Below are 19014 nucleotides of genomic sequence, written 5' to 3' on the forward strand. Positions count from 1 at the left end.
AGCTATCTGTCTATCTAACTGTATATATATGTCTATCTAACTATATGTATATATCCCTGTCTTTCTAACTATCTATATGTCTAACTATCTATATGTCTATCTAACTAGCTATCTGTCTCTCTACCTATCTATCTGTCTATCTAACTAGCTATCTGTCTATCTAACTAGCTATCTGTCTGTCTAACTATCTGTATATCTCCCTATCTATCTAGCTGTCTGTCTGTCTATCTAACTAGCTGTCTGTCTATATGTCCCTGTCTAACTATCTGTATATCTCCCTGACTGTATATATTTTAACATGATGTCTTAATGTTCCGTCTGGTCTTCTACCCATCAGGAAGACACATCAGGAGATTACAAGAGGACTCTGCTCGCCCTGTGTGGAGGAGACGATGAGTAAGTTAGTTACTGCTGATTGATGGAGCTCATCATTACTGGGTATTTTTAGTAGTTCATTTTCACCGCTTGGGGGTGACATTGCACCATCTCAGTTTATCCACAGTTGGCAGATTCGACAATGACTTTTTCTGAGAAAACAGTAAGCCAAGGAGCTGAAACCCAAAGCTTCCCTAAAAAGTGAGAGAATTTAGAATGAAATGTGGTCATAGTTTAGGAATGAGTCAGAGGAGAAATACTGTTCATATATAACTCTCAACAGGCAAGCCTGAAGGGTCAGAACAGAGTCTGCTTATAGTGTAAAGGTTGGGGGAGTGCAAAGCTGACATAAGGAATTATGGTCATGATATCGATGTTGTGGTCATACTAAGATGGTCATACTGTGGATAATTTTGCTATTTGATTTTTAATTGTGTGACCCCTTTAGGTATCAACATTTAAAAAAAATAGGTATTTGATAAAATAACAATTTTAGCCTTTACTACTAAAGCCGATAGAAACGCATTGAATAACACATTCATACATGTCAAAAAGGACAGTCAGAAAATAAATCATAAAAACAGGGTTCTGAAGTGTCTATGCTATTCCAGGAGATACAGAGCATTCTGAAAGTATTCAGACCCCTTCTCTTTTTCCACATGTTGTTATGTTACAGCCTTATTCTAGAATGGATTCAATTATATTTTTTCCTCATCAATCTACACACAATACCCCATAATGACATCACAATACCCCATAATGACATCACAATACCCCATAATGACATCACAATACCCCATAAGGACAAAGTGAAAACAGGTTTTTAGAAATACCTTATTTACATAAGTATTCAGACCCTTTGCTATGACACTCAAAATGGAGCTCAGGTGCATCCTGTTTCCATTGATGATCCTTGAGATGTTTCTACAACTTGATTGGAGTCCACATGTGGTAAATTCAATTGATTGGACATGATTTGGAAAGGCACACACCTGTCTATATAAGGTCCCACAGTTGACAGTGCATGTCATAGCTAAAACCAAGCCATGAGGTTGAAGGAATTGTCCGTAGAGCTCCGAGATAGGATTGTGCCGAGGCACAGATCTGGTGAAGGGTACCAAAACATTTCTGCAGCGTAGAAGGTCCCCATGAACACAGTGGCCTCCATCGTTCTTAAATGGAAGAAGTTTGGAACCACCAAGACTCTTCCTAGAGCTGTCCGCCCGGCCAAACTGTGCAATCGGGGGAGAAGGGCCTTGGAGGTGACCGAGAACCCGATGTCTCCTGACACTTGTGGGGTTCGTAAAGCAAAACGGAAAACACCTTTGTGAGAGGCTCATCTTTCCATATAGTTGTCATAATAGTTTGTAGTTCACACCTTCTGGACGCTGCGGACATTTACCCGACAAGACCAATTTTCGGGGCGTCTCATGTTCTGACAAACACCGCTCTAGCTCTGCCACCTCCCACCACAGATGCAGAAGTACAATATGGGCAGATGAGGTGGATTGAGACGCATCCAATAATATCTCTAGTTTAAACTGAAGGATTTTGATGGGGATTCTTTGATTATTTAACTTAGATTGACATACCCGTGCGATAATCAACTCTAAGGGGTTTAAAACAGCCATAAACCCCATTGCGACGGGGGAAATGGAAGCTTGTTGTGTGCAACAGGGAGTGGCAATGCAAGCTTCGCGCGTATTTGTCTTCTTGCCAAAATAGTTATAGTCGGGTAACGATGACGTGGACATGGATTTTAAGGCAGCCCCCTGCGCCTCTCCGAGTCAGAGGAAAATGAGACATTTAGTTTGAATGCATTCACTTGTGCAACTGAATACGGTATTCCTCATTTCCTTCCTATTTATGGGTAACAGGGTTGACGTGTTATGCTTGACCCACTCAGTTTTTTGGTCACCACAAAAACACCAGGAAATGTCCAGAAAGAGTACAACCCAGCTCACATTCTTTTACACTATGAATTGATTATTCATAGTTATTATTATTTTATTATTCTTTAGAATAATATTTTTGTAGGTTTTCCCTACTTACAAAGCATGTAGAGGTCTGTATTTTTTTTTAATCATAGGTACATTTCAACTGTGAGAGACGGAATCTAAAAAAATATTGGTGAACAATTTCTACTTAAAATATAGAGTTGGCTCATGATTAGATACATTTTATTATTAAAGTGTTTTGAATCTTCAGGATGCCCAGCCCAGTCTGTTTTTCTGATTCAGTCTGTTCCATACTCCTTGACTCATTAGTCTATAATTGGTCATGCAGCCTTGCAGGAGAGTTCTTCCCAGAGGCTGCTCAGCTAGCCTACAAGATGTGGGAAACAAGCGCCATGACAAAAGTCCAGGTTTGGCCCTCTGCTCACACATCCCAAAAGTAGTACACTGTGTAGGGTGTCATTTCAGAGATTGCATGTTTGTTCTGGCTCTGCCATGCATCTCAATACCTTTACAAGGATCTCTTCCCTTGCTGTTGCCCCTCAACCCGCGGTGATTACTCTACCATGTCCTCCCTTGCTGTTGCCCCTCAACCCGCGGTGATAACTCTACCATCTCCTCCCTTGCTGTGGCCCCTCACCCCGTGTTGATAACTCAACCATCTCCTCCCTTGCTGTTGCCCCTCAACCCGTGTTGATAACTCAACCATCTCCTCCCTTGCTGTTGCCCCTCAACCCGTGTTGATAACTCAACCATCTCTTCCCTTGCTGTGGCCCCTCGCCCCGTGGTGATAACTCAACCATCTCTTCCCTTGCTGTGGCCCCTCACCCTGTGGTGATAACGCTACCATCTCTTCCCTTGCTGTGGCCCCTCACCCTGTGGTGATAACGCTACCATCTCTTCCCTTGCTGTGGCCCCTCACCCCGTGTTGATAACTCAACCATCTCTTCCCTTGCTGGTTTCCCTCACCCCGTGGTGATAACTCTACCGTCTCTTCCCTTGCTGGTTTCCCTCACCCCGCGGTGATAACTCTACCATCTCCTCCCTTGCTGTTGCCCCTCAACCCGTGGTGATAACTCTACCGTCTCTTCCCTTGCTGGTTTCCCTCACCCTGTGGTGATAACTCTACCGTCTCTTCCCTTGCTGGTTTCCCTCACCCTGTGGTGATAACTCAACCATCTCTTCCCTTGCTGGTTTCCCTCATCCGTGTTGATAACTCAACCATCTCTTCCCTTGCTGGTTTCCCTCACCCAGTGTTGATAACTCAACCATCTCTTCCCTTGCTGGTTTCCCTCACCCGTGTTGATAACTCAACCATCTCTTCCCTTGCTGGTTTCCCTCACCCCGTGGTGATAACTCAACCATCTCTTCCCTTGCTGGTTTCCCTCACCCCGTGTTGATAACTCTACCGTCTCTTCCCTTGCTGGTTTCCCTCACCCGTGTTGATAACTCAACCATCTCTTCCCTTGCTGGTTTCCCTCACCCCGTGGTGATAACTCTACCGTCTCTTCCCTTGCTGTGGCCCCTCACCCCGTGGTGATAACGCTACCATCTCCTCCCTTGCTGTGGCCCCTCACCCCGTGGTGATAACTCTACCATCTCCTCCCTTGCTGTGGCCCCTCACCCCGTGGTGATAACTCTACCGTCTCTTCCCTTGCTGTGGCCCCTCACCCCGTGGTGATAACGCTACCATCTCCTCCCTTGCTGTGGCCCCTCACCTCGTGGTGATAACTCTACCATCTCCTCCCTTGCTGTGGCCCCTCACCCCGTGGTGATAACTCTACCATATTTTCCCTTGCTGTTGATAACTCTACCATCTCCTCCCTTGCTGGTTTCCCTCACCCCGTGTTGACCTGTGCATGCTTGCTGCTCTGACCCTATGAAGTGTTGACATTTCAGAAGGAGGATTATGCAATAACGGCTTTGCCTTTACTATACACGTGTGTGTGTGTGTGTGTGTGTGTGTGTGTGTGTGTGTGTGTGTGTGTGTGTGTGTGTGTGTGTGTGTGTGTTTACTATATCTGATTTGTCCCCTGCCCCCTCTCATCATCATCCTCTCTTCTTCAGCTCAGACCAACCATCCGTCCTGCCAGTGATTTCGACCCGGCTGATGATGCTCAGAACCTGAGGAAAGCCATGAAAGGCTTTGGTACATAGCCTCCCATGGAAAACACATCACCTTCACTCTAACCGTGTTAATGACGTTGTTGTAACTGGTTCATACATCATATGGTATTGTATTAAACATATTGTGTGGAAGTGTTTGATAAAACAGGTATTTATAACCATTGTTTCTGCCGTGTCTTCAGGCACAGATGAAGACGTCATCATTGACATTGTGGCTAACAGGAGCAACGAGCAGAGACAGGAGATCAGACAGGCATTTAAGTCCATCCTCGGCAGGGTAAGACAGACATCCCCAACACTCACATGGTAGAGCTTTGCGTTGTACTGTGAAACCCACCGCATCCAAAACTCTGTTTGCTGGAATGTGATGACATCATTCCAGTGAGTGGGTGATGCACAGCAGCCATTTTGTGCCAGTAGTTCCACACATGGGCTACAGATGTACACAGGATCAGATGATCATTTTTATTTTACCTTTATTTAACTAGGCAAGTCAGTTAAGAAAAAAATCTTATTTTCAATGACAGCCTAGGAACAGTGGGTTTACTGCCTGTTCAGGGGCAGAACGATAGATTTGTACCTTGTCAGTTCTGGGGTTTGAACTTGCAACACTTTCCGCTGCTAGTCCAACGCTCTAACCACTAGGCTACCCTGCCACCCCCGTCATCTGTTCTGGGTGTTAACTACGACCTCTCCTATAGGACCTGATGAAGGATCTGAAGTCTGAGCTCTCTAAGAACCTGGAGAGGCTGATTATCGGCCTGATGCTGACGCCCGCTGAGTTTGACGCCAAGATGATGAGGAAAGCGATGGAGGTAGGAAGAGATGGTGGTCAGTGTATCTACAGCGCATTCGTAAAGGATTCAGACACAATGACTTTTTCCACATTTTGTTATGTTACAGCCTTATTCTAATATGTATGAAATTACTTCAATCTACACACAATACCCAATAATGAAAAAGGCAAAAACAGATTTTAAGAAACGTTTGCAAATGTATATTTAAAAAAACAACTGAAATATCACATTTATGTAAGTATTCAAACCCTTTACTCAGTACTTTGTTGAAGCAACTTTGGCAGTGTTTACAGCCTCAAGTCTTCTTGGGTATGACGTTACAAGCTTGGCACACCCAAATTTGGGGAATTTCTCCCATTCTACTCTGCAGATCCTCTCAAGCTCTGCCAGGTTGGAGGGGGAGCGACACTGCAAAGCTATTTTCTGATCTCTCCAGAGATGTTCGATCGAGATGTAGTCCGGGCTCTGGTTGGCTACTCAAGGACATTCAGAGACCCAAAGCCACACCTGCGTTGTCTAGGGTCGTTGTCAGGTTGGAAGATGAACCATCTCCCCAGTCTGAGGTCCTGAGCGCTCTGGAGCAGGTTTTCATCAAGAATCTCTCTGTACTTTGCGTCGTTCATCTTTCCCTCGGTCAGGACTAGTCTCTCAGTCCCTGCCGATGAAAAACATCCCCACAGCATGATGCTGCCACCACCATGCTTCACCGTAGGGATGGTGCCAGGTTTCCTCCAGACGTGACACTTGGAATTCAGGCCAAATAATTCAATCTTGGTTTCATCAGACCAGAGAATCTTGTTTTTCATTGTCTGAGAGACTTTAGGTGCCATTTGCAAACTCCAAGCGGGCTGTCATGGGCCTTTTACTGAGGAGTGGCTTCCATCTAACCACTCTACCATAAAGGCCTGATTGGTGGAATGCTGCAGAGATGAATGTCCTTCTTGAAGCTTCTCCCATCTCCACGGAGGAACTCTGGTGCTCTGTCAGAGTGACCATCGGGTTCTTGGTCACCTCCCTGACCAAAGCACTTCTCCCCTGATTGCTCAGTTTGGCCGGGTGGCCAGCTCTAGGAAGAGTCTAGGTGGTTCCAAACTTCTTCCATTTAAGAATGATGGAGGCCACTGTGTTCTTGGGCACCTTCAACGCTGCAGATATTTTTTGGTACCCTTCCCCAGATCTGTGCCTCGACACAATCCTGTCTCGGAGCTCTACGGAGAATTCCTTCGTCCTTATGGCTTTGTTTTTGCTCTGACATACACTGTCAACTATTGGACCTTTTATTGACAGGTGTGTGCCTTTCCAAATCATGTCCAATCAATTGAACTTACCACAGGTGGACTCCAATCAAGTTGTAGAAACATCTCAAGGATGATCAATGGATGCAGGAGGCACCTGAGCTCAATTTCAAGTCTCATAGCAAAGGGTCTGAATACTTGTGTAAATACGGTATTTCTGTTTTTGACAATCATTTCAAAGAATCAAATCAAGTTGTATCACATGCGCCGAATACAACAGGTTTAGACCTTACAGCGAAATGCTGAATACAACAGGTTTAGACCTTACAGTGAAATGCTGAATACAACAGGTTTAGACCTTACAGCGAAATGCTTAGTTAACCAACAATGCAGTTTTAAGAAAATATCCCCCCCCCCCCAAAAAAAATTGATTACAATAACAAATAATTAAAGAGCAGCAGTAAATAACAATAGCAGGTCTATATACAGGGGGGGGGGGGGGTACCGGTACAGAGTCAATGTGTGGGGGCACCAGTTAGTTGAGGTAATTGAGGTAATATGTACATGTAGGTAGAGTTATTAAAGTGACTATGCATAGATAATAACAGAGAGTAGTATCTCAGGACCCATGCCAAATCTTTTCAGTCTCCTGAGGGGGAATAGTTTTTGTCATGCCCTCTTCACAACTGTCTTGGTGTGCTTGGACCATGTTAGTTTGTTGGTGATTTGTCCTCTTCACGACTGTCTTGGTGTGCTTGGACCATGTTAGTTTGTTGGTGATGTGGACGCCAATGAACTTGAAGCTCTAAACCTGCTCCACTACAGCCCCATCGATGGGGGCGTGCTCTGTCCTTCTTTTCCTGTAGTCATGAAGTCCAGGATCCAGTTGTAGAGGGAGGTGTTTAGTCCCAGGGTCCTTAGCTTAGTGATGAGCTTTGAGGGCACTATGGTGTTGAACACTGAGCTGTAGTCAATGAATAGCATTCTCACATTGGTGTTCCTTTTGTCCAGGTGGGAAAGGGCAGTGTGGAGTGCAATAGAGATTACATCATCTGTGGATCTATTGGTGCGGTTTGCAAATTGGAATGGGTCTAGGGTTTCTGGGATAATGGTGTTGATGTGAGCCATGACCAGCCTTTCAAAGCGCTTCATGGCTACAGACGTGTGCTACAGATTGCTAGTCATTTAGGCAGGTTACCTTAGTGTTCTTGGGCACAGGGACTATGGTGGTCAGCTTGAAACATGTTGGTATTACAGACTCGGACAGGGAGAGGTTAAAAATTTCAGTGAAGACACTTGCCAGTTGATCAGCGCATGCTCAGAGTACACGTCCTGGTAATCCGTCTGGCCCTGCGGCCTTGTGAATGTTGACCTGTTTAAAGGTCTTACTCACATTGGTTGCGGAGAGAGTGAACACACATTCGTCCGGAACAGCTGATGCTCTGTTTCAGTGTTACTGTGGCCCTGCCACATCCAACATGCGTCGGAGCCGTTGTCACTGGGCAGCTCTCGGCTGTGCTTTCCTTTGTAGTCTGTAAGTGTCAGAGCAGGTGTAGTACGATTCGATCTTAGTCCTGTATTGACGCTTTGCCTGTTTGATGGTTCATCGCAGGGCATAGCGGGATTTCTTTTAAGCTTCAGGGTTAGAGTCATGCTCCTTGTAAGCGGCAGCTCTACCCTTTAGCTCAGTGCGAATGTTGCCTGTAATCCATGGCTTCTGGTTGTGGGGACGACGTCCTCGATGCACTTATTGATAAAGCCTGTACTTCTCAATGCCACGAGAAGAATCCCGGAACATATTCCAGTCTGTGATATCAAAACAGTCCTGTAGTTTAGCATCTGCTTCATCTGACCACTTTTTTATAGACCGAGTCACTGGTGCTTCCTGCTTTAGTTTTAGCTTGGAATCAGGAGGATAGAATTATGGTCGGATTTGCCAAATGGAGGGTGAGGGAGAGCTTTGTACGTGTCTCTGTGTGTGGAGGAAAGGTGGTCTAGAATGTTTTCCATCTGGTTGCACATTTAACATGCTGATAGAAATGAGGTAAAACTGATTTAAGTTTCCCTGCATTAAAGTTCCCGGACACTAGGAGAGCCGCCTCGGGATGAGCATTTTCCTGTGCAGCTCATTGAGTGAGGTTTTAGTGTCAGCATTGGTCTGTGGTGGTATGTAGACAGCTACGAAAAATACAGATGAAAACTCTCTAGGTAGATAGTGTGGTCTACAGCTTATCATGAGATACTCTACCTCAGGCGACGAAAACTTTGAGACTTCCTTAGATATCGTGCACCAGCTGCTGTTTACATAAATGCATAGGCCCCTGTGTCTTACCAGAGGCCGATAGAGTGTATAACCCCCCAGCTGTAAAAAAAACTGTAACATTTCTGAATGCACTGTAGTATATAGAAATGTATTTACACACTGAATGTTTGTGAAGGATCTCTCTGTATGATACATATCTAGTAGACAGGTCTTAGTATGAGATAACATCTTCTGTTCCTACGGGTTCTTTCTACAGTGGGTGGATTGATGTGTGAGACAGATATGACGAACTATGAATCAAAAGTGTTTTGACAGCACAGTGCCTTTGAAAGACTCTTTCTCATATATATATATATAGAGAGAGAGAGAGAGAGAGAGAGAGAGAGAGAGAGAGAGAGAGAGAGAGAGAGAGAGAGAGAGAGAGAGAGAGAGAGAGAGAGAGAGAGAGAGAGAGAGAGAGAGAGAGAGAGAGAGAGAGAGAGAGAGAGAGAGAGAGAGAGAGAGAGAGAGAGAGAGAGAGAGAGAGAGAGAGAGAGAGAGAAAATATTGAGTCAGCCTGGCAGACACAGTGTTGACCGAGATAGGCGTTTCCATGTTGACTGATTCTAAAAGATAAATCTCAGCATTTAGAAGACTTGCAATGGATTTGATGTTGGCTGCTCAAACAAACCAGAATGACAACACCGTTTCCTATTCTGGGAGTCACACAAACTGTTTCAATATTTTTCCAGGGGGCGGGGACAGATGAACACGCTCTGATTGAGATCCTGGTAACCAGGAGCAACGAGGAGATCCACGCCATGAACGCTGCCTACGAGGATGGTGAGGCTTACAGCGCCCTTTAAAAAATATATAATCACTACTGACCACTATTATTCTACAATGTAGAAAATAGTAAAAATAAAGAAAAATCCTTGAATGAGTAGGTGTGTCCAAACTTTTGACTGGTACTGTATATGCATATAGCAATTATTGGTACCATGATATTTGTATTGCGGACTCTGACATCGCTCGTTCTGATATTTCTTAATTTCTTCATTTGTTGCTGTATTTGTGCGTATTTGTTTACATTGTTAAGTAATACTGCACTGTTGGAGCTGGAAACATCAGCATTTCTCTGCACCTGCGATAACATCTGCGTAATATGTGTTCACAACTAATACAATTTGACTTGCTCTTTGACCTGTGGTACCTGTTGTTGCCTTTAGGGGGAGCCAGTTGTTCTAGTAGCTGTTACTAAACCATAACACCCTGAAGCATTAACAGTTACTGTAGCTATAAACACCTATGATGCATGAATAATAGCCTTGTATTAATTAACCTGGGTCCAATGTCTTGCAGGCTATAAGAAGAGCATGGAGGACGCCATCCAGTCGGACACCTCAGGACGCTTCAGTCAGATCCTCACGTCGCTGGTGCAGGTAACGTTTATTCCCTCGTACTGTACATCTACAAAACAACAGGACATATAATTCTATAGGAACGAGTTAAATCTATTCTACATAACAATTCCTGCCGTGCTCTTCCTCCCCCCCCCCCCCCCCCCCCCCACCAGGGGGCGAGAGAGCAGGGTCCAGCCGACTGGGACAGAGCTTTGGTGGACGCCCAGGTGAGTACATCATGCAACATGACTCTCGCTTGTTTGATTTTTCAACTGGGTTTATTGTGGAATAGTGTTGATGCTCTTTTCAGGAACTGGCCGATGCCTGTAACGAAGACTCTGACGACATGGAGATTAAGTTCATGAGTATCCTCTGTACCAGGAGCTTCCCACATCTCAGGAGAGGTACCAGAGAAACACTGTGTTAGCACTACTGACCACATCTCAGAGAGGTACCAGAGAAACACTGTGTTAGCACTACTGACCACATCTCAGAGAGGTACCAGAGAAACACTATTTAACCACTACTGACCACATCTCAGAGAGGTACCAGAGAAACACTATTTAACCACTACTGACCACATCTCAGAGAGGTACCAGAGAAACACTATTTAACCACTACTGACCACATCTCAGGAGAGGTACCAGAGAAACACTATTTAATCACTACTGACCACATCTCAGGAGAGGTACCAGAGAAACACTATTTAACCACTACTGACCACATCTCAGAGAGGTACCAGAGAAACACTATTTAACCACTACTGACCACATCTCAGGAGAGGTACCAGAGAAACACTATTTAATCACTACTGACCACATCTCAGGAGAGGTACCAGAGAAACACTATTTAATCACTACTGACCACATCTCAGAGAGGTACCAGAGAAACACTGTTTTATCACTACTGACCACATCTCAGAGAGGTACCAGAGAAACACTATTTAATCACTACTGACCACATCTCAGAGAGGTACCAGAGAAACACTATTTAACCACTACTGACCACATCTCAGAGAGGTACCAGAGAAACACTATTTAATCACTACTGACCACATCTCAGGAGAGGTACCAGAGAAACACTATTTAATCACTACTGACCACATCTCAGAGAGGTACCAGAGAAACACTATTTAATCACTACTGACCACATCTCAGAGAGGTACCAGAGAAACACTATTTAATCACTACTGACCACATCTCAGAGAGGTACCAGAGAAACACTATTTAATCACTACTGACCACATCTCAGGAGAGGTACCAGAGAAACACGATTTAATCACTACTGACCACATCTCAGGAGAGGTACCAGAGAAACACGATTTAATCACTACTGACCACATCTCAGAGAGGTACCAGAGAAACACTATTTAACCACTACTGACCACATCTCAGGAGAGGTACCAGAGAAACACTATTTAATCACTACTGACCACATCTCAGGAGAGGTACCAGAGAAACACTATTTAACCACTACTGACCACATCTCAGGAGAGGTACCAGAGAAACACTATTTAACCACTACTGACCACATCTCAGGAGAGGTACCAGAGAAACACTATGTAATCACTACTGACCACATCTCAGAGAGGTACCAGAGAAACACGATTTAATCACTACTGACCACATCTCAGAGAGGTACCAGAGAAACACTATTTAATCACTACTGACCACATCTCAGAGAGGTACCAGAGAAACACTATTTAATCACTACTGACCACATCTCAGAGAGTTACCAGAGAAACACTATTTAATCACTACTGACCACATCTCAGAGAGGTACCAGAGAAACACTATTTAATCACTACTGACCACATCTCAGAGAGGTACCAGAGAAACACTATTTAACCACTACTGACCACATCTCAGAGAGTTACCAGAGAAACACTATTTAATCACTACTGACCACATCTCAGAGAGGTACCAGAGAAACACTATTTAATCACTACTGACCACATCTCAGAGAGGTACCAGAGAAACACTATTTAATCACTACTGACCACATCTCAGAGAGGTACCAGAGAAACACTATTTAATCACTACTGACCACATCTCAGAGAGGTACCAGAGAAACACGATTTAATCACTACTGACCACATCTCAGAGAGGTACCAGAGAAACACTGTTTAATCACTACTGACCACATCTCAGAGAGGTACCAGAGAAACACTATTTAACCACTACTGACCACATCTCAGAGAGATACCAGAGAAACACTATTTAATCACTACTGACCACATCTCAGAGAGGTACCAGAGAAACACTATTTAATCACTACTGACCACATCTCAGAGAGGTACCAGAGAAACACGATTTAATCACTACTGACCACATCTCAGAGAGGTACCAGAGAAACACGATTTAACCACTACTGACCACATCTCAGAGAGGTACCAGAGAAACACTGTGTTAGCACTACTGACCACCTCTCAGAGAGGTACCAGAGAAACACTATTTAATCACTACTGACCACATCTCAGAGAGGTACCAGAGAAACACTGTGTTGGCACTACTGACCACATCTCAGGAGAGGTACCAGAGAAACACTATTTAACCACTACTGACCACCTCTCAGAGAGGTACCAGAGAAACACGATTTAATCACTACTGACCACATCTCAGAGAGGTACCAGAGAAACACGATTTAATCACTACTGACCACATCTCAGAGAGGTACCAGAGAAACACTATTTAACCACTACTGACCACATCTCAGAGAGGTACCAGAGAAACACTATTTAACCACTACTGACCACATCTCAGAGAGGTACCAGAGAAACACTGTTTAACCACTACTGACCACATCTCAGAGAGGTACCAGAGAAACACTATTTAATCACTACTGACCACATCTCAGAGAGGTACCAGAGAAACACTGTGTTGGCACTACTGACCACATCTCAGAGAGGTACCAGAGAAACACTATTTAATCACTACTGACCACATCTCAGAGAGGTACCAGAGAAACACTATTTAACCACTACTGACCACCTCTCAGAGAGGTACCAGAGAAACACTATTTAACCACTACTGACCACATCTCAGAGAGGTACCAGAGAAACACTATTTAACCACTACTGACCACATCTCAGGAGAGGTACCAGAGAAACACTATTTAATCACTACTGACCACATCTCAGGAGAGGTACCAGAGAAACACTATTTAATCACTACTGACCACATCTCAGGAGAGGTACCAGAGAAACACTATTTAATCACTACTGACCACATCTCAGAGAGGTACCAGAGAAACACTGTTTTATCACTACTGACCACATCTCAGAGAGGTACCAGAGAAACACTATTTAATCACTACTGACCACATCTCAGAGAGGTACCAGAGAAACACTATTTAACCACTACTGACCACATCTCAGAGAGGTACCAGAGAAACACTATTTAATCACTACTGACCACATCTCAGGAGAGGTACCAGAGAAACACTATTTAATCACTACTGACCACATCTCAGAGAGGTACCAGAGAAACACTATTTAATCACTACTGACCACATCTCAGAGAGGTACCAGAGAAACACTATTTAATCACTACTGACCACATCTCAGAGAGGTACCAGAGAAACACTATTTAATCACTACTGACCACATCTCAGGAGAGGTACCAGAGAAACACGATTTAATCACTACTGACCACATCTCAGGAGAGGTACCAGAGAAACACGATTTAATCACTACTGACCACATCTCAGAGAGGTACCAGAGAAACACTATTTAACCACTACTGACCACATCTCAGGAGAGGTACCAGAGAAACACTATTTAATCACTACTGACCACATCTCAGGAGAGGTACCAGAGAAACACTATTTAACCACTACTGACCACATCTCAGGAGAGGTACCAGAGAAACACTATTTAACCACTACTGACCACATCTCAGGAGAGGTACCAGAGAAACACTATGTAATCACTACTGACCACATCTCAGAGAGGTACCAGAGAAACACGATTTAATCACTACTGACCACATCTCAGAGAGGTACCAGAGAAACACTATTTAATCACTACTGACCACATCTCAGAGAGGTACCAGAGAAACACTATTTAATCACTACTGACCACATCTCAGAGAGTTACCAGAGAAACACTATTTAATCACTACTGACCACATCTCAGAGAGGTACCAGAGAAACACTATTTAATCACTACTGACCACATCTCAGAGAGGTACCAGAGAAACACTATTTAACCACTACTGACCACATCTCAGAGAGTTACCAGAGAAACACTATTTAATCACTACTGACCACATCTCAGAGAGGTACCAGAGAAACACTATTTAATCACTACTGACCACATCTCAGAGAGGTACCAGAGAAACACTATTTAATCACTACTGACCACATCTCAGAGAGGTACCAGAGAAACACTATTTAATCACTACTGACCACATCTCAGAGAGGTACCAGAGAAACACGATTTAATCACTACTGACCACATCTCAGAGAGGTACCAGAGAAACACTATTTAACCACTACTGACCACATCTCAGGAGAGGTACCAGAGAAACACTATTTAATCACTACTGACCACATCTCAGGAGAGGTACCAGAGAAACACTATTTAACCACTACTGACCACATCTCAGGAGAGGTACCAGAGAAACACTATTTAACCACTACTGACCACATCTCAGGAGAGGTACCAGAGAAACACTATGTAATCACTACTGACCACATCTCAGAGAGGTACCAGAGAAACACGATTTAATCACTACTGACCACATCTCAGAGAGGTACCAGAGAAACACTATTTAATCACTACTGACCACATCTCAGAGAGGTACCAGAGAAACACTATTTAATCACTACTGACCACATCTCAGAGAGTTACCAGAGAAACACTATTTAATCACTACTGACCACATCTCAGAGAGGTACCAGAGAAACACTATTTAATCACTACTGACCACATCTCAGAGAGGTACCAGAGAAACACTATTTAACCACTACTGACCACATCTCAGAGAGTTACCAGAGAAACACTATTTAATCACTACTGACCACATCTCAGAGAGGTACCAGAGAAACACTATTTAATCACTACTGACCACATCTCAGAGAGGTACCAGAGAAACACTATTTAACCACTACTGACCACATCTCAGGAGAGGTACCAGAGAAACACTATTTAACCACTACTGACCACATCTCAGGAGAGGTACCAGAGAAACACTATGTAATCACTACTGACCACATCTCAGAGAGGTACCAGAGAAACACGATTTAATCACTACTGACCACATCTCAGAGAGGTACCAGAGAAACACTATTTAATCACTACTGACCACATCTCAGAGAGGTACCAGAGAAACACTATTTAATCACTACTGACCACATCTCAGAGAGTTACCAGAGAAACACTATTTAATCACTACTGACCACATCTCAGAGAGGTACCAGAGAAACACTATTTAATCACTACTGACCACATCTCAGAGAGGTACCAGAGAAACACTATTTAACCACTACTGACCACATCTCAGAGAGTTACCAGAGAAACACTATTTAATCACTACTGACCACATCTCAGAGAGGTACCAGAGAAACACTATTTAATCACTACTGACCACATCTCAGAGAGGTACCAGAGAAACACTATTTAATCACTACTGACCACATCTCAGAGAGGTACCAGAGAAACACTATTTAATCACTACTGACCACATCTCAGAGAGGTACCAGAGAAACACGATTTAATCACTACTGACCACATCTCAGAGAGGTACCAGAGAAACACTGTTTAATCACTACTGACCACATCTCAGAGAGGTACCAGAGAAACACTATTTAACCACTACTGACCACATCTCAGAGAGATACCAGAGAAACACTATTTAATCACTACTGACCACATCTCAGAGAGGTACCAGAGAAACACTATTTAATCACTACTGACCACATCTCAGAGAGGTACCAGAGAAACACGATTTAATCACTACTGACCACATCTCAGAGAGGTACCAGAGAAACACGATTTAACCACTACTGACCACATCTCAGAGAGGTACCAGAGAAACACTGTGTTAGCACTACTGACCACCTCTCAGAGAGGTACCAGAGAAACACTATTTAATCACTACTGACCACATCTCAGAGAGGTACCAGAGAAACACTGTGTTGGCACTACTGACCACATCTCAGGAGAGGTACCAGAGAAACACTATTTAACCACTACTGACCACCTCTCAGAGAGGTACCAGAGAAACACGATTTAATCACTACTGACCACATCTCAGAGAGGTACCAGAGAAACACGATTTAATCACTACTGACCACATCTCAGAGAGGTACCAGAGAAACACTATTTAACCACTACTGACCACATCTCAGAGAGGTACCAGAGAAACACTATTTAACCACTACTGACCACATCTCAGAGAGGTACCAGAGAAACACTGTTTAACCACTACTGACCACATCTCAGAGAGGTACCAGAGAAACACTATTTAATCACTACTGACCACATCTCAGAGAGGTACCAGAGAAACACTGTGTTGGCACTACTGACCACATCTCAGAGAGGTACCAGAGAAACACTATTTAATCACTACTGACCACATCTCAGAGAGGTACCAGAGAAACACTATTTAACCACTACTGACCACCTCTCAGAGAGGTACCAGAGAAACACTATTTAACCACTACTGACCACATCTCAGAGAGGTACCAGAGAAACACTATTTAACCACTACTGACCACATCTCAGGAGAGGTACCAGAGAAACACTATTTAATCACTACTGACCACATCTCAGGAGAGGTACCAGAGAAACACTATTTAATCACTACTGACCACATCTCAGGAGAGGTACCAGAGAAACACTATTTAATCACTACTGACCACATCTCAGAGAGGTACCAGAGAAACACTGTTTTATCACTACTGACCACATCTCAGAGAGGTACCAGAGAAACACTATTTAATCACTACTGACCACATCTCAGAGAGGTACCAGAGAAACACTATTTAACCACTACTGACCACATCTCAGAGAGGTACCAGAGAAACACTATTTAATCACTACTGACCACATCTCAGGAGAGGTACCAGAGAAACACTATTTAATCACTACTGACCACATCTCAGAGAGGTACCAGAGAAACACTATTTAATCACTACTGACCACATCTCAGAGAGGTACCAGAGAAACACTATTTAATCACTACTGACCACATCTCAGAGAGGTACCAGAGAAACACTATTTAATCACTACTGACCACATCTCAGGAGAGGTACCAGAGAAACACGATTTAATCACTACTGACCACATCTCAGGAGAGGTACCAGAGAAACACGATTTAATCACTACTGACCACATCTCAGAGAGGTACCAGAGAAACACTATTTAACCACTACTGACCACATCTCAGGAGAGGTACCAGAGAAACACTATTTAATCACTACTGACCACATCTCAGGAGAGGTACCAGAGAAACACTATTTAACCACTACTGACCACATCTCAGGAGAGGTACCAGAGAAACACTATTTAACCACTACTGACCACATCTCAGGAGAGGTACCAGAGAAACACTATGTAATCACTACTGACCACATCTCAGAGAGGTACCAGAGAAACACGATTTAATCACTACTGACCACATCTCAGAGAGGTACCAGAGAAACACTATTTAATCACTACTGACCACATCTCAGAGAGGTACCAGAGAAACACTATTTAATCACTACTGACCACATCTCAGAGAGTTACCAGAGAAACACTATTTAATCACTACTGACCACATCTCAGAGAGGTACCAGAGAAACACTATTTAATCACTACTGACCACATCTCAGAGAGGTACCAGAGAAACACTATTTAACCACTACTGACCACATCTCAGAGAGTTACCAGAGAAACACTATTTAATCACTACTGACCACATCTCAGAGAGGTACCAGAGAAACACTATTTAATCACTACTGACCACATCTCAGAGAGGTACCAGAGAAACACTATTTAATCACTACTGACCACATCTCAGAGAGGTACCAGAGAAACACTATTTAATCACTACTGACCACATCTCAGAGAGGTACCAGAGAAACACGATTTAATCACTACTGACCACATCTCAGAGAGGTACCAGAGAAACACTGTTTAATCACTACTGACCACATCTCAGAGAGGTACCAGAGAAACACTATTTAACCACTACTGACCACATCTCAGAGAGATACCAGAGAAACACTATTTAATCACTACTGACCACATCTCAGAGAGGTACCAGAGAAACACTATTTAATCACTACTGACCACATCTCAGAGAGGTACCAGAGAAACACGATTTAATCACTACTGACCACATCTCAGAGAGGTACCAGAGAAACACGATTTAACCACTACTGACCACATCTCAGAGAGGTACCAGAGAAACACTGTGTTAGCACTACTGACCACCTCTCAGAGAGGTACCAGAGAAACACTATTTAATCACTACTGACCACATCTCAGAGAGGTACCAGAGAAACACTGTGTTGGCACTACTGACCACATCTCAGGAGAGGTACCAGAGAAACACTATTTAACCACTACTGACCACCTCTCAGAGAGGTACCAGAGAAACACGATTTAATCACTACTGACCACATCTCAGAGAGGTACCAGAGAAACACTATTTAATCACTACTGACCACATCTCAGAGAGGTACCAGAGAAACACTATTTAACCACTACTGACCACATCTCAGAGAGGTACCAGAGAAACACTATTTAACCACTACTGACCACATCTCAGAGAGGTACCAGAGAAACACTGTTTAACCACTACTGACCACATCTCAGAGAGGTACCAGAGAAACACTATTTAATCACTACTGACCACATCTCAGAGAGGTACCAGAGAAACACTGTGTTGG

The 19014-nt window shown here is 43.7% G+C and overlaps 1 protein-coding gene across 2 annotated transcripts in view; it reads left to right on the plus strand.

Moving 5' to 3' along the window:
* The window catches only part of LOC110504482 (annexin A6), a 93157-nt gene that overhangs the window by 14779 nt on the left and 59364 nt on the right, over positions 1-19014 (plus strand). For both annotated transcript variants that reach the window (XM_036969860.2, XM_036969858.2), the window contains exons 13-21: positions 338-396; positions 2662-2740; positions 4398-4479; positions 4640-4734; positions 5159-5272; positions 9484-9574; positions 10094-10173; positions 10308-10361; positions 10445-10538. In XM_036969860.2, the coding sequence (XP_036825755.2) occupies positions 338-396; positions 2662-2740; positions 4398-4479; positions 4640-4734; positions 5159-5272; positions 9484-9574; positions 10094-10173; positions 10308-10361; positions 10445-10538 (748 nt within the window). The remainder of the gene's footprint in view (positions 1-337; positions 397-2661; positions 2741-4397; positions 4480-4639; positions 4735-5158; positions 5273-9483; positions 9575-10093; positions 10174-10307; positions 10362-10444; positions 10539-19014) is intronic.

The sequence above is a fragment of the Oncorhynchus mykiss genome, chromosome 25, assembly GCF_057628025.1.
Source record: "Oncorhynchus mykiss isolate SJ-2025 chromosome 25, ASM5762802v1, whole genome shotgun sequence".
NCBI lineage: Eukaryota > Metazoa > Chordata > Actinopteri > Salmoniformes > Salmonidae > Oncorhynchus > Oncorhynchus mykiss.